Source organism: Anarrhichthys ocellatus, unplaced genomic scaffold (genome assembly GCF_004355925.1).
Source record: "Anarrhichthys ocellatus isolate YVR2014 unplaced genomic scaffold, GSC_Weel_1.0 scaffold6, whole genome shotgun sequence".
NCBI classification, from domain to species: Eukaryota; Metazoa; Chordata; class Actinopteri; order Perciformes; family Anarhichadidae; genus Anarrhichthys; species Anarrhichthys ocellatus.
The window spans coordinates 3,249,301-3,263,911 of record NW_022280036.1 but is presented as its reverse complement, the minus strand read 5'-3'; the positions used below and the strand labels follow the sequence as shown (position 1 = coordinate 3,263,911).

Here is a 14,611-nt window from a genome sequence, read left to right as displayed (position 1 = left end):
TAAATCTTGGGATTAGAGAAAAAATTTTCATCCCTCAAATGTGTAGCTTATTTTGAGGAAGTACATAGAATTATAAATCAAGCATGAAAAACTATTGGTCTTTGGAGGATTGTCAAACTAACAAGAAAACATCCTTCTTCCCCAAGTATCCTGACATATCTGACAGATTTTTCATCATTTCACGAGATACTTTCGAGTATCAGTGGCTATCACTGTATTCTCTCAATCTTTTGACAGAAATGATGAATCAAAGAATGTCAAACCGAATGTTTGGAGTAAAAAAGATGCATCACCAGTCACCACCACTGACTTCCCAATGTGTGGGATGGCAGATTGAGAGAAGAACTTTAGTAACTCCACAATCTAATTACTGTCAGCTGGAGAGAAAATATTTTCATTTGCAGAGCCAAGTATCCACAGATAAGTATCCACAGATAAGGCACGGCCAGAGGCTAAAAACAGGCTTTCAGGACAAAGAAAAGGGGGGAAGAAGAGGGCCAATGGGAAGAAAGGAGTGGAGGTCAAATGGGATATAAAACAGATGTGTGCAGACGTACACAAGAAAACCATCTGGTGGACACAAAAGTTTAGAGCACAATGTCAGCCAACACCCACACATTCTGCTCTCCATTTTAACTTCACCCTAATGAATTCATTCACATAAACACCAGCGTAAAATACCACATTAACATTGTTTTTGATACTGCGAGTTAAATGTAACACTTTTAAAGGGCTCGGTCCCACTGCAAACAGAACTCAGTACATCTGTGGGGGGGATTAGGGTTGTTGGTAACAATAACCATTTTACACAAAAGCCATCATTCAGATATATATATACCGAAATCAATGCAATATGTAAATTTACAATTTACACACAAATGTGTGAATTCCACTAGACTCCTGTGTGTTTGCAGGAGTTTTTCCCAAGGGCGTAGGTTTGCATAGGGTCCATAGGGACTAGTCACGACCAAAGTTTGGGAAAGACACAATTGTCCCCACCAATATTTTGTTAATTTTAATTGCCTGTTAGAAAAAATAAGCAGACACTCAGATCTCCGTGGTCAACTCAGCAGACACTTACACTTTAGTGCACCTATATGCTGAAATTCACGGTAAACGCATTCAAACGGCACAGATCGGGAGCGAACGAAGGACTTTGAAAGATAGCGGAAAGATTAACGTGAGACAACATCCGGTTTCTTCAGACGGACATCCGGTTTTCAGAATAAGATGCCAACAAAGTATGAATTATATTCACATTAAGTATAAAACATGCTGCATCTCGTGAGTTCAAGGGAAAATACACCTAAATTGTGCGTAAAGTGTCTTTATTCTTTGATCGCTGGGTAACCATAATTATCTTGGAGTTACAGCATTATATTGATGAACAGTAGAGCTACATTCACATGCTCTGACTGTCATGAAGACAGACATTTTTGCTGAAATGTGCTGAAACATTTTATTCCTGTTTCACAGCAGTGGAACGTTTCACATACAGTCACACACTGAGCACAGATAGTGAAGAGATAGAACTGCTACTGTGTAAAGGGAATACTGCTGTTAAAAATAACCTTATTTGTTTAAAGTGTTTGCAAACCAAATGTTATTGCCCTTTTGTTCATATAGCAGTACTTTTAAAATAAAAGTGTACAATACACTACTTTTGAATTCATTATTGAACTTTGCCATAACAATGAGATTAATCGCAAAAAATCCATGCGATTAATCGCGATTAAAAATTGTAATCGTTGCCCAGCACTACTAATAATTGCATAAAGGAGGAAAGCACTTTATTTATAGCCTATTAAGTGCTGCAGAATAGATTTATTTTTATTCTTTTTATTTTTTTTGTCCTTTTTTGGCTGCACAACTGGGAAAAATTTTTAATATATATTTTGGATATAGAATATACTGTTACTGTATATTGGCATTTTAGCAGAACGTTTTTTATTAATTTATTTAATTATTTATTATTATTATTATTTATTTGGTGGAGAATACTGTTTTGTATTTAAACTAAGGTTTTGTTACTGTTATTATGTTTAAATCAGTTCCAAGTTACACAAATGTTAATATATTTTCATAAAGTTTGCCTGTTCAACATAATATCAACCAGGGGTGTCGTTAGGCCTATTTGAGGGGGGCTGAAGCCCCCCTCAAATAGCCCCCCTCAAATGTTCTTCAGCCCCCCCAAATAATGGCAGTGTCCCTACCAATGCTGAGACCAAACCTACGCCCTTGGTTTTTCCCCATCAAGATTGGGTTTAAACATGACCTCATTTCTCTCATTTCTAATTTCTCAGTTTATCAAATTGATATTTTTCAATTACAGTTAACAGCTGAGGAAAAATCGGTAAGTTAATTCAGTATAATGCTGCGTTCACACCAAACGCGTCGCGAATTCATCGCGCCGCATATTCACGTCCATCGCGCCGCCGGTCAAAACGCCGGGGACCAAGTGTTCATTCACGCGAATCGCGCTGGACGCGCCGGAGAGGGGGCGGGGCTTATCGCCCTGAAAGCCGTTCAACTGTCCGCCATTAACCATGGAAAAAATAACCTATATTTCTGCTTAGTATGTGTTGTGGAAGTCACAGATATCCCGGGAAACTAAACGCCGTCATGTCTGGGTTCATAATATTGTCCAGAGGAGCTCCATGGATTTTATCGAGCTGTATTTACTGTGTCTAGCAAGCCACACGTCGCTGTTTACTACAGCTGTACACACACACATTTATACACATAGTTTGGTCCGGTCTCTATTGATATGAGGTATCGTAGAGCTCTGGGTGAATACAGACGGCTACAGTATTTATTTCCTGATTCAACAACGGCAGGACGTCACTGATAACAGGGGGAGCAACTCAACGCTGATAGGCTATCGCGCCGGGGTGTATCGCGAATATTTCGCAGAAGTTGAAAAATTTCAGCTCGCGCGTCGGGGCGATTTGGCGTTTGAGGCGGATTCGCGTCCATCGCGCCGCAAATTCACGTCCATCGCGACGCGCCATCGCAGATTCGCACCGCGACAGTCTCATCGCGTCTGTGCATAGACTTTGTATGTAATCTACTCGCGCGAATAATTCGCGATGCGTTCGGTGTGAACGCAGCATAAGGCTTGCTGTGGCTTGCTCCCATGCTTTAGCTGTCTAAACTACTACTGTGATATTGCTATGCTAGCTGTCAATTCTGATTTTGTGAGATTAAAAAATTATAAAATGTACCAATTGATTTGATCAAATTCTGTGAAGATGAGTCATCCAAAATATTCGTACGTTTGTTATTGTTTTGATATTAGAAGTCGAATAGATAGCCAGAAAAGACAAGCGCTAACTCTGAGGACACTTTTTGCTATCTTGCACAGAAAAGTCTTGATGACAATCTTTAAAACTTTAACGGGAAAAAGGTGTTATGGATAAACAAGGTAAGAAGACATCAGTGGTGTGACGATACATTGTCTATTTAAAGCCCTGTTCAACCACAAAGTCAATAAGACAGCTCCAAACTTCGCTAGGCCTCTTCAAGGCTGATATAAAACAAATGGGTGTATACAGTTAACTAAGCCGAAAACTTGTGCCAGCAAAAATAGAAAATACCACAAACTAACATTATCACTTGAAGTATCAGTACCAAAGCATGCAGGGGTTCAAGTGTTTACACTCTCAGATACTAGCAAATAGACCCAGAACCGTAACATTACTATGTGCTTTCATTTATGTCATGATATATTTCTAAAGCAGTGTTTCCATTCTATTTGCAAGTTTATTTCAAGCAAACTTTGAAATGTCGCTAAAAAGGGATGTGAATTAGTCCCGTTTCCTTCAACTGCGTGGCTTCAGAGGTTGTTGCTTTAGGCTACGCATGGCTGTAATCCACCAGTTAACAAGGTAGAAGAAGAAGTAGAAGCTGGTAACCCGAGACAAAACAAGTCGCCATGGCCAACCAATGTACGAGAGAAAGATTTATTGAATTTTGCTGTTTCCATAGAGCTTTTATATACTTTGAAATTTGCATTAAACTATATCAATGGAAACATGGCTTGTATTAACTGATACAACATAACCATTGTTACCAACCACAGAATGGCAACAAATGACTCTTGACTCAAATGATGAGTTTATCTTCTTTCTAACAATCACCAACTCTGGTTTGGTCGAAACAAACCCTTTTAACGCTGTGCTGGATGTGAAAATATGCGGCTGAGCAGCTGTCATTCTTCAGAGACAGACGATTAGATTAGCAAAACATCGCCCAAAAACCTAACCGGCAATGTCCTCAGCCAATCGCCCATTTCTTCGTCTAATCCCCCAACCCTATCACCAACCATGCACAAACAGGACCACTACCAGAGCCATGTTGAGTGAATGTCCTTGAAGCCTCTATTACAACACTGGGGGGAAACTATTTTAATGAAGACTTTTGTAATCTGGTTTCTGAGCCTCAACTGATGTTTACCCAGAGCCACTCAATGAGGTGGCTCTGGGTCAGAGGGAGTTGACAGCACTGTAGAGCTCCCTGAAAGCAATTAGTGGCTTCCTCCAACGCTCAGGACCAAAGCCAAAGGCCTTTCAGTTACTGTAATCTGTCTCTTCTTATGATGGATGTACTTAAGAATGTGGTCCTTCTCTCAAAACACTGTAGAAGAGAAGACCACAGTGAAATCACCGGTGCGAGTAACCAGAAGCGCTGAGAGAAATAACAGCCCCCGCTGCAGGAACTCTTCAGCTGTTTACACTTTAAACAAACTGTGGTGCATTTAGGAGCTTCCAAGTTAGCTCAGCTGTGCTCCATTCCTGTGGTTGCTCCGCTGTCAGAAAGAGACAAAACACTTACTTCCAGCACTAAAAAATGAACGACGATGTGAGGTCACATGGATCCGTAGGTGCTCTACGGCATGGAGCACTCTCTCCAAATGCAAGCTGACATCTCAGGTTATAATGCCAAGTTAAAATGTGTCAATCTTCTGCTTGCAACCTTTAATTCAGTGGGACGTAAGGAGCCATTATTTCAACCTCAATTTTTCCCTTTTCCAACTAGGACACAGATGTTCACCGTCTTTTAGTTTAAGTAATATATTTTAAAGTTTTGCTTGCATCAACCCCCCGTTTCCAGATGAGGGACCTCATGAACTCACTCCACACTACAGCCCATTACCAAGCAGCAGATAAAGTTAGCAACCAGCTAGCTGGGTGAGCATAGTTGGAGCATTTAGCAGCTAAAGCGCCAGATATTTCCCACAGGAGTTGGTGGAGACCAAAAGAGAACTACATCCCCCCCAGTGGCCCAAAAGATAAATTGGTGTAATCGATATTTTAGCCCAAACCCAAGGTGTCCACAGACATTCATACCTCTGTACTGTGTGTATCTTGTAGGACGTATCACTGTTTTTTAGACAAGACTAGAGTAAATTCTAGTTTTGGTCTGAGCTGTACACAGGCCTGTAAATTCAAGAGAGAAGAGAGGGGTGACCGTAACTGTAAGTATCTTCGGTGACTAACAAAACAAGTCATTTGAAGACATCCCTTTGGGCTCTGTGAATTTCCGGAGAGCATTTTGTTGAGCAAACAAATAATCAACAAACTTTCTAATCCTTTTGTCTTTTGGCCTAAAGCAAGATTTCAAGTTCTTGTTTTTGTTGCGTAGCCATGTCCCTCTCCCTGACATGTCTGCAGCTAAGAATACAAAATATTGATGATTTTGTACTGTGTATGTTGGCATCAGCAGCAGTGGGTCTCACCAGTTTGTAGTCTCTGTGCAGTTTGTTGTACTGAAACATGTTGCAGAGGACAGTTGAGGCTGCTCTGGCAGCTTTTAGACTCCCAGAACTAAAACAAGACACAGTGGAAGACGGTTAGAAACAAGCAGGAAATACCAAAGCCGAGGCAGGGTGGAGTAATAAACACTCTAGGAAGACATACGAATTAGCAAAATGTTGTATTTTTCCATGGCCAATGGCCAGAGGGGAGAGCAGTGACAGCTACAGAATGTGGAAAGTCATTGACAGCAAACAGAGGTCACAACTTACAAACTGAAAGATTGTATGGCCTAAAAAATATTGACCAATTATAAAGAGTGTGAAGTAAAGCTTTTTCCACTTTTCATAGAGTTAACATTCATGGTGAGTTAATAACTTTTACTCATCCTGCTTTCCATTCAGCTTTGTTTTCTCACTCGTCAACACTGATATGCAGAAGTCAGTCTTACCTGTTGTCATGGATTGTCTTGATGCCGATCAGTTTCGGCAGGCCGTTGAAGTACGAAATGTCACGGGCTGCCAAGGAACTGCTGGTGACCAGGTGATTGAGGGCTCCGCAGAGGTTGACCACCACCTCGCAGGACGGCGTTTTCTGAAGGCCATCACTGGGCAGCTTGGACACCAGAACGTTCACCATGTTCTTAGCTGTGAGGACAAAGATTGAGGGTGGTTGTCTCACAGGACGGTTTTCAGATAAAACCTCTGACCTTTGAAAAGTCCTCCTCTGTCGGTTTGGTTCGTTCAGAAGGCACTCTTTCAACAGCTCTTTCCTTTTGTAACGTTTAACATTTGGAAAGACCCATTATGCTGTTACGTTTGCATTCCACTCGGGAGATTATCATTTCAACACCTACAGTACTGTGTTGGCTACACATTATACAAAGGAGGAGTTCTAATTAGTATTAGCTGTGTCCCTTTGATGGGTCCAGCCACCGGGCCTAAGTTGACTCTCAGCCGGACATAAGTTGACTCCCTACTGGATCTAAGTTGACTCCCAGCCGGGCCTAAATGGACTCCCTGACCCTGCAGGGCCAAAGGAACTTTGTAATTTTTAATGTATTTATTGGGATGCTTTTCAAATTTAAATGTGTTAATTTGTCGGTGGACGAGCTATTCCTATTTCAGTGACAATCTGCTTCCCCTGAGTTTTGCTCAGCAGCCCTCAAATAGCAAATAGCTTACCAGTTTAAATATCCAATACTCACAAGATACACTAGTGATCTGTCTCCATAGAACTGAAGTGTAATTATGAACCACACACACGCGGACTGAGTTTCCAGCCCAAAGATGGCAGAAACACCTTCAGTAATCCTTGGCTGTGTCTTACCCATGTAGTCTTTGCTGGCGGAGTGTCTGGCCAGATTTCTCAGCAGGCCGGTCAGGGGCCTCAGCTCCATGTCACTGTTGGTGTCCAACAGATCCAGCAGGATGGGCAGCATCCTCTCCTGCTCCACCACCACACCGCTCAGCACTGAGGCCCACTGGCAGAGAGGGGCAAAAGATCACACGAGTCTGTACTGAGTTCTGTTGATTGTTTGCTGTCATTTTGGTTTACTTAAGGAAGAATCCAATTTTAAAAAATCTGACAATGTTATGATTTTAATTGTGGAATGTGAATATACATGCGTAGTTCACATTTCTGTGGCGTGTGAGATCCTACCCTGGCCTCTCCTGCAGTGATGTTCTGCAGGGCTCCTATGGCCGCCTCGCGGCAGTTGGAGCTGCTGGCGCTGTTCTGCAGAACAAGCTTGTACAGCGCCACCACATTAGGGTGCCACAGCCACTCAGCCCCCTTAGGCTGACGGGACACCTCGGACAGTATGGACAGATTCTGGTTACGCTGTGGGGGAGGAGGTGAAGGAGAGATCAATATTATTCACCACTCTCACCGAGTTAAATCTTTTAACCAACCAACAGTCCTGATCAACACAACCAAATATTCATTGATTTTCAGAATTGTACAGATTGTTTTTTATGACACAATACAAATTTGACAAAATTTGCTGCAAGCAAAACCATAGAAATGGTATTTTTTTGTCTAGATCTGTGCAAAAAGGATCGATTGAAGGTATAGTTTGACTGGAGAAGTTTCGATACTACTAGCTACTGAGCTATTTCGGTTGATACCTCAAAGGTATCGCGTACAGATACCCAGCCCTTGATGCACAACACAAGGGTTACGCTAATGTTAGCTGATGTTTCCAACTGACTCATTTTAAAATGAGAATCTTGTAAAATGGGCCTTAAATATGCACTCAATCGCTACATACAGGACATCGTGCTAATGCTAAAGCTACATGCCCCATGCAAAAAGTCACCATCCTCAACAGTTGCTGACTCATGTAGAAGCCTTTGTAAAACAAATAATAAGAGCACTGTTCTTGTATTGCTGTCCTAGTATACTAAGCATGATAAGGCACCATGACAACCCTGTTTGGCTGCATAGCTTATATACTTGGACAAAAGAGACTGAGGTGAGATTTATTCATCACATTTCAAACCGTAGGTTTCAATGAGAACGTTAGCACATGAACAGACAAACATACTGCTTTCTCTTGTGCTTTTGGTTTTGGGAAAGCTTAACAAGACACCGCCCTCCGAACTCTTTAAATGCAGAGTATCACTCTCAGTACAGCCCCCATGCGCATTGCGTCAGTTTGTGGGGGGAAATAAAAAGCTTGGCAGTCCAGCAGTGCCAGTTACCGTTGCTAAGCTATGATAGTACAATCACTGCTCCGGGGAGGGGCTTAGCACACGGTACATTTGGCCATTGGGTTTTCAAGATATTCTGTCTCGGACTAAAGGCAGGTCACAGCAGTCTAGTCAGGAGTTAAGATATCTGTGACTATACAGATCACTGTCCTCAGGTCCCGCTAAAGATATAAATCCTCCCTGTTCAGCCTCTATGTAAACTGGCTAATGATCTGCTCTAAACAACATGGAAAAGCATGTCTTATATTTAAACAGGTACTCTAAGGGTGACTATGAAAACATACACGTGACAGTGGGCCTCTCCATACTCCATACATACTCTCCGCAAGCATCTGCTGCTTGCCGTTGAAATGAGTAATGTGATCTGCCGATTGGGTGTGTCACACTGGAAACTGATCCTCCCTGAGGATCCGAGGCCACTTCTAGAGTTTCTATCTGCCGGGCCACTCATTATCTGGAGATTAATGAGATACCTGAGAGAGCCTTGACCTGCTGGATGTCACCGGCTTGACTGTTTCATACTCCAAAAGTGGAATATCTTTAAAATCACTTGTACGAAAATGACTCAATGTCTGATAATGATGGTGCATCTGACAAAGAGCGCGTGAGGTGAGGTAAGATGCATGTGCACGGGCAGTGTGGTCTGTATCTGGCTACATTGTTTGAACAAGACAGGCAGTTAAATGACCTGGATACACACAATCCCAGATCCCCAGTGGCAAAATAAGTTGGTCTGAAATGTAAACATTGAGTATGTTGTTGAGCGTGCGGGATAAAAAATGGTTGTATGGATGCTGTCTGTAGGACACGAAAGAGAATGAGATCGGTAAAGAATAAGCAGAAAACAGTAAAGCAGTCATAAAGATGTTTTCAATGTATATTATTCATAGATTACAGCCCTCATTAACATGTATAACTTTTTCATTTTTTTTATTTCGATGGAAAGCATTGGCCAATCACAAGCAGACAGCAGGATTAGCAGTGACATCCCTTAGAGGGATGTGGTGGGTGTGGCAGACATGCTGACATATTATCCAACACGTTTCTGATTATATCAGCGTTGGATCTAAAAAGTTGATGCATTTGGGACAAACTTATAATCATGTTGATGGGTTAGTAATGCAAGTACAAAATTAAATCAATACATAAATATATAAAATGTAAAAAAACAGAAGCAAGACAACTCTTTTGGTAAAATCACATAATGTTGGATTTGCATGCATTTAACTGCTTTAGCATCACTGACTGAATATAACCAATCTGATCATTTCTATAAAAAATTCTAGTGACATGAATTGCCATTAACTCTTTTCTTAGAGTTAATTGATTATTAAATACTTTGTTAGACTTTTGATGCAGTATTAATAGATGTTTTTGTGGCCACTAAGGGAAACGGAACAACATTGACATATTATCACCTTCTAAAGTTGTTACGTAGAACATCAACAGCAAATGGTTGTCTATTATTTACTCATCTTGCTGCAGACACAGAGCATCATCAGCATTGAATTTGTGTTTCCGGTGTGTAATTTCATGACGTTTGATGAATCTTACCTCTGTGTTTTTTTTGTTGTGCAGAGTGAAGCAGCCGATGGCCTCGCCCTTCCCAGAGGCAGAGGCTCTCGTTGGGCCCTCCAGACGGAGTCGGACTGAGGGAGGAAGCTCCATGTACAGCTGGTAGGACAGATTCCTCATCACACACAGTGAATTCTCCAAACCCTAAACATGAAGACAGACGGAGAGAAGAGACAAACGGGGGCAGAAGTGGAAAATAAATAACCAACCGACCTGAGTGGACGCTGAAACATGTAAACTGCACAACTGGTAGAATAAGCTCAGAAGCTCATACTCAGGCATTGAAACATTTGTTTTGAAGTGGGGTTGTATGAGGTACTCATGCATAATCAGTGTACTTCCTACAGTAGATGCGGTCGGCACGCCCCCAGTTCAGAGAGACAGACAGGAGTACCAGCACGGGAGCAAAGCAATCGAAGCGAATCAACATCAGTTGGAGCGTACACTATATTTAGAACATTTTCACAGCTTTACCTTGCCGTCAGACAGCTGTACAGTCTATGTTTTTATGGGGAACTGTAACCGTGGTTTTTACCCTGTTTCCAGTCAGTGAAAGTCAACCGTAACATTTTGTTCGCCTAAGAACGTCTTGTTCAGCGCTCAATAGTAGTTCCACCCTCTCGTGTCACTTCTGGATATATAACAAAATGGCGACAGCATAAATGCCAAACTCGAGTCTTCAAAACCGTAGTCCACAAAACACTGTGACTACTTCCACTTCTTACAGTGAATACTAGACTACATTAACCTTTTCCCGCTTCTCAACATTGTTCAAATTTTGGTGAAGAATTGAGATGAAGTGGGACATTTCCAGAACAGCCACCTTGTTTTCTCCCTTTTAAAACCGAGGACATCCCCCATGGAATGTTCGTCCAATCAGATGCAAGGGTTCATGTTGATGTTTAATAGAAGCAGTGCGTTTATCAATCATCTGCACGGTGGTTAAAAGTTTTTCCAAGTATTTCCCAAGAAATTGTGGGTCTGTTTCCTGTTCACAGTGCTCCTTAGTCAACGCCTGATGAAACGAGCCAAACCACAATGAGTGGGGAAGAATGTAAGAGGAACAGTCGGTGACAAGTCACACAAGGACTTACTGTGTAGTCAGAATCAGAATCCCCTTTATTGGCAAAGTACATGTGCAAATACAAAGAATTGTCTCTGTGCTGTAGAGCTCCATTGTCCAAAAACTATTAAAAACATTCAGTGAGCCACAACCTTGCACTGTGTGCATAACTACACACATTGTAGTTTATATTGACTCAACCTCACATATACCGTCCTCACTACAGCTGCAAATTTGGATTAAACTTGTTTTCTCCCGATTTAGAAACAGTTGCTAAAAACAACATTTTCAAGCGGTTTTAGGAAATTACTGAGAATTACTGAAAATATATTGGTGAGCTTTTAAAGATTCACATCCTCAGTAGTGTAGTATCTGTAGTATCAGTATCAGGCAGATCCCTACATATTTTAATGAATCGGTATCGGCTAAAATAAAGTGGATCAAATTGCGTTCCTTTCATCTCTGAGCTCTGCTATTCTGTCCACTGTGAGTGGAGGTGAAGTTTTTCTAAGTGCTCCGGTACGACTAACTCTGAGTTCAGACACAGAGGTTGGCAAATTACACGGATCCACTAAACTCCGACACTACAAGGAGCGGTCTCCAAAAGATTCTGATAGCAGCTCCTTGTTTTTAGGTGTCGCTGACGGTGGCAGGTCATATCAGCTGACGCTAATCAACATTGATTCTGTGAGTAACTTGATGACGGGACAAAATGAAACCGGTCTGTTGGGGTTAAAGTGCTTTCTGCAGCCGGAGTCTTTACTTGACCAAAGATTGTTTGTGAGGGAAGTTCCCCCACTCTGTAACACCACTGCACCATGTGAGTGGACTGAGTGGACTTTCTGTCTGTCTTCTGAGACGTCATCTCGCAAGATGATTGAACCACGTCAATTTCTGGAGTTGCATTCTCCCAGTAAATCTTTCAAAAATACTATATTGACAATTTAAGGTGATCAACTTTATAGTACTGAACCGGGACCTTGCGTATTTGGATCTAGTAAGTACGGTTTGTCAAATTTATTAGTGGTAGCTATTATATCACTGTGTCAGAAATATATGTAGTCAACATTTATCTGTATCTGATTGGACTCGGCAGGTTACCAATATTGAAGGACTTGGATCGGGATCGGGATCCCTTGTAGGAACCAATGGGCTTGGGGTTGAGTCCAATGGAAAAGGTAGGGTAGTCAGAAAGTGTTGAGAACATAATTAAACTTCACATTGTTGGTTTTGGTCTTGGGTCCTTCGTTGACAATAAGAAAAGCATATAAAAACACATTTCTTATTCTTTAACATAAATACGTTATTAAATATCCTAAGATGCCGTAAAGTCTTTCATTTGGTGTAATCTTGGCTTTTTGGTCTCCAGCTCTGGTGGCTGGTGCTCATAGCTACTGATGTTTTGAAGGGTGCCGTAGCCATAACGACCATTGTGATTTTCTAATCAGACATTGTTATTTACGGTGTGTGAAAATGTCACAGGCTATAGCGGTGCACGTCGGGGTTACCTTGTCGTCTGCCCTCTCCTCTTGTTGAATGTAGGACACCAGGGAGTCCACCAGGCCTCGCATGTCTCTCATCTTCTGCCTCGTCCTCTCGTTCACTGAGCTCAGGTTCCTATGCACACAAACACACAGATAGAGACATAAACCCACGAGGCTATCCGAACGTAACACAGTAAAGCTGTCTTACTGGAATTCATCTCGGAGGGATTTTATGAATCTCTTCTAAGACCCTTCGGTAGTACCTTCACCACTTTGAAAATAAAAGGTACTTTTTGGATCTTACTGCACTTGCATGTAATTCTATCTCTTTCTATCTCTAAATTCAGAGACTGCATTCAGTGAAGTCAGCACAAAGCGACCCTCTATTCAAATGTACCTTTGAGGGGAGGAGCTTTAATGAATCAAGGACTGGTCCAATAAATTATGCTGCCGTTTTGTTCCCAATAGAAGCAACCCATTGCTGCCCCTATTGTCAACTGTGATTTGTGCCTCTGCCTAGCCAGCTACTCCATAGCAACGGCAGTCGAGGTTCATGGATTCTAGTATTTAGTGCCATTCAGCAGACCAAACTGAGGGAAACAACATGGAGGAGCATTAGAACATTGGTTTTTGGAGTATCATTGTTACTCTTCAATCTACACTAGCAGATCCTCAGACTTTTCATCTAGCTCCATCGTCACGTCAAGCTTTTGATTTCTCAATACTTTGATTGATGACAAATAACTGCTAAACATGACTCTCCCATCAGCCTCTGAAGGTGGCAGACTACGCCATCGGGAAGTTAGGAAAGACCTACGAATAATTCCAAGCTGAACCGGCCGGGGGTCATAGATTTTTTATTTATTTTATTTCTGAAGTCAGTTGTTAGTGTATGGTCCTCGCAGACAGCACAGAGCCTGTCAGACTGGGCCAGTCTAACACTTTTAATATTTAGGGGGGATACGAGCGGTTCCTCCCAGTTTGGATCGAGCCTCGTTTTTGTTGTAATCTAATTGCCGTTTTCATCCTGAACGTGACAAACTGTGACTACTAGTGTTTCGGCCCGCCTCAGCTTGTCCGACCGGTCTTGTTTTGATTTAGAGCAGTGATGACGTGTTTGTACAAACTGAGGAGGCAGGTGTCAGCAAGACATCCTAGAGTTTTCCCAAAGGTCTTCAGCATCATCTACCACAAAAACTGTATTAGTGCTAAAATTACTGCCAAAAGATTTGCGTCTCGCATAAAAGGCTTGTCCCTCTCAAAGTCCCGGTGCGTCTCTGAGCCTTGGCTATACTTTGTGTACAGTGCTAATTGGCAAATTGGACAAATTGAAACTTTTGGTATGATGACACTGTCTAACCCACAGTGTTGAATCAGAGCCAGTGTTAGACACCAGGTACTGGGTTGAGCAGGCTCTCCCGTGGAGTCACCTGAGGCAGCCACTGGTGTTGTAGAAAATGTCTCTCTCAGGTGGACTCAGTGGGACGCTGCTGCACAGAGGAATCAGTACTTTCTCCGTCAGCTCTGACAAAGCTTCTTTGGACAGCTTCTCCTTCAGGTTGTCTCTGGAGGACAGATTCCACAGGACACCTGCAGTCAAAAACAAACTGGTTTTTATTCAGCTGTCTGAATACCTGAGTATTTTGAACCAGTATTATATGGATAGAGAGGACTCAGTTGCGACGCCTGGATTACAGGTGTACATCAATGCACGGACATAAGGTGATATCGGGGTTCGAACCAGTCTGAGGTCAAAGACCAGTACTACCTGTGATGGTCTTCCGAAGCTCCTCGTCAGGTTTGTCGAGGATGCTGACGAGGTGCATCACTCCACCGGCGTCTATGAGTGCCGCCTTGTTGTCAGTGTTCTCGTAGATGAGGTTCCGCGCGGCGCCGGTGGCAAAACACTGCACTTCTTGGTTGTCACTGGAGAAGAGCTGAACTAGAGCTGGAACGCCATGCAGAACACGGACCTGAGAGAGAGAGAGAGAGAGAGAGAGAGAGAGAGAGAGAGAGAGAGAG

At 42.3% G+C, this 14,611-nt stretch overlaps 1 protein-coding gene across 1 annotated transcript in view; it reads right to left on the bottom strand.

Annotated features, from left to right (window-relative positions):
• LOC116382894 (plakophilin-3-like) overlaps positions 1-14,611 on the bottom strand; it is a 28,496-nt gene that overhangs the window by 2,622 nt on the left and 11,263 nt on the right. Inside the window, exons 5-12 of the mRNA XM_031846325.1 lie at positions 14,358-14,562; positions 14,020-14,179; positions 12,614-12,722; positions 10,022-10,186; positions 7,416-7,595; positions 7,083-7,236; positions 6,205-6,400; positions 5,738-5,825 (exon numbers count right to left, since the gene is read on the bottom strand). Of these exons, the coding sequence (XP_031702185.1) occupies positions 5,738-5,825; positions 6,205-6,400; positions 7,083-7,236; positions 7,416-7,595; positions 10,022-10,186; positions 12,614-12,722; positions 14,020-14,179; positions 14,358-14,562 (1,257 nt within the window). The remainder of the gene's footprint in view (positions 1-5,737; positions 5,826-6,204; positions 6,401-7,082; positions 7,237-7,415; positions 7,596-10,021; positions 10,187-12,613; positions 12,723-14,019; positions 14,180-14,357; positions 14,563-14,611) is intronic.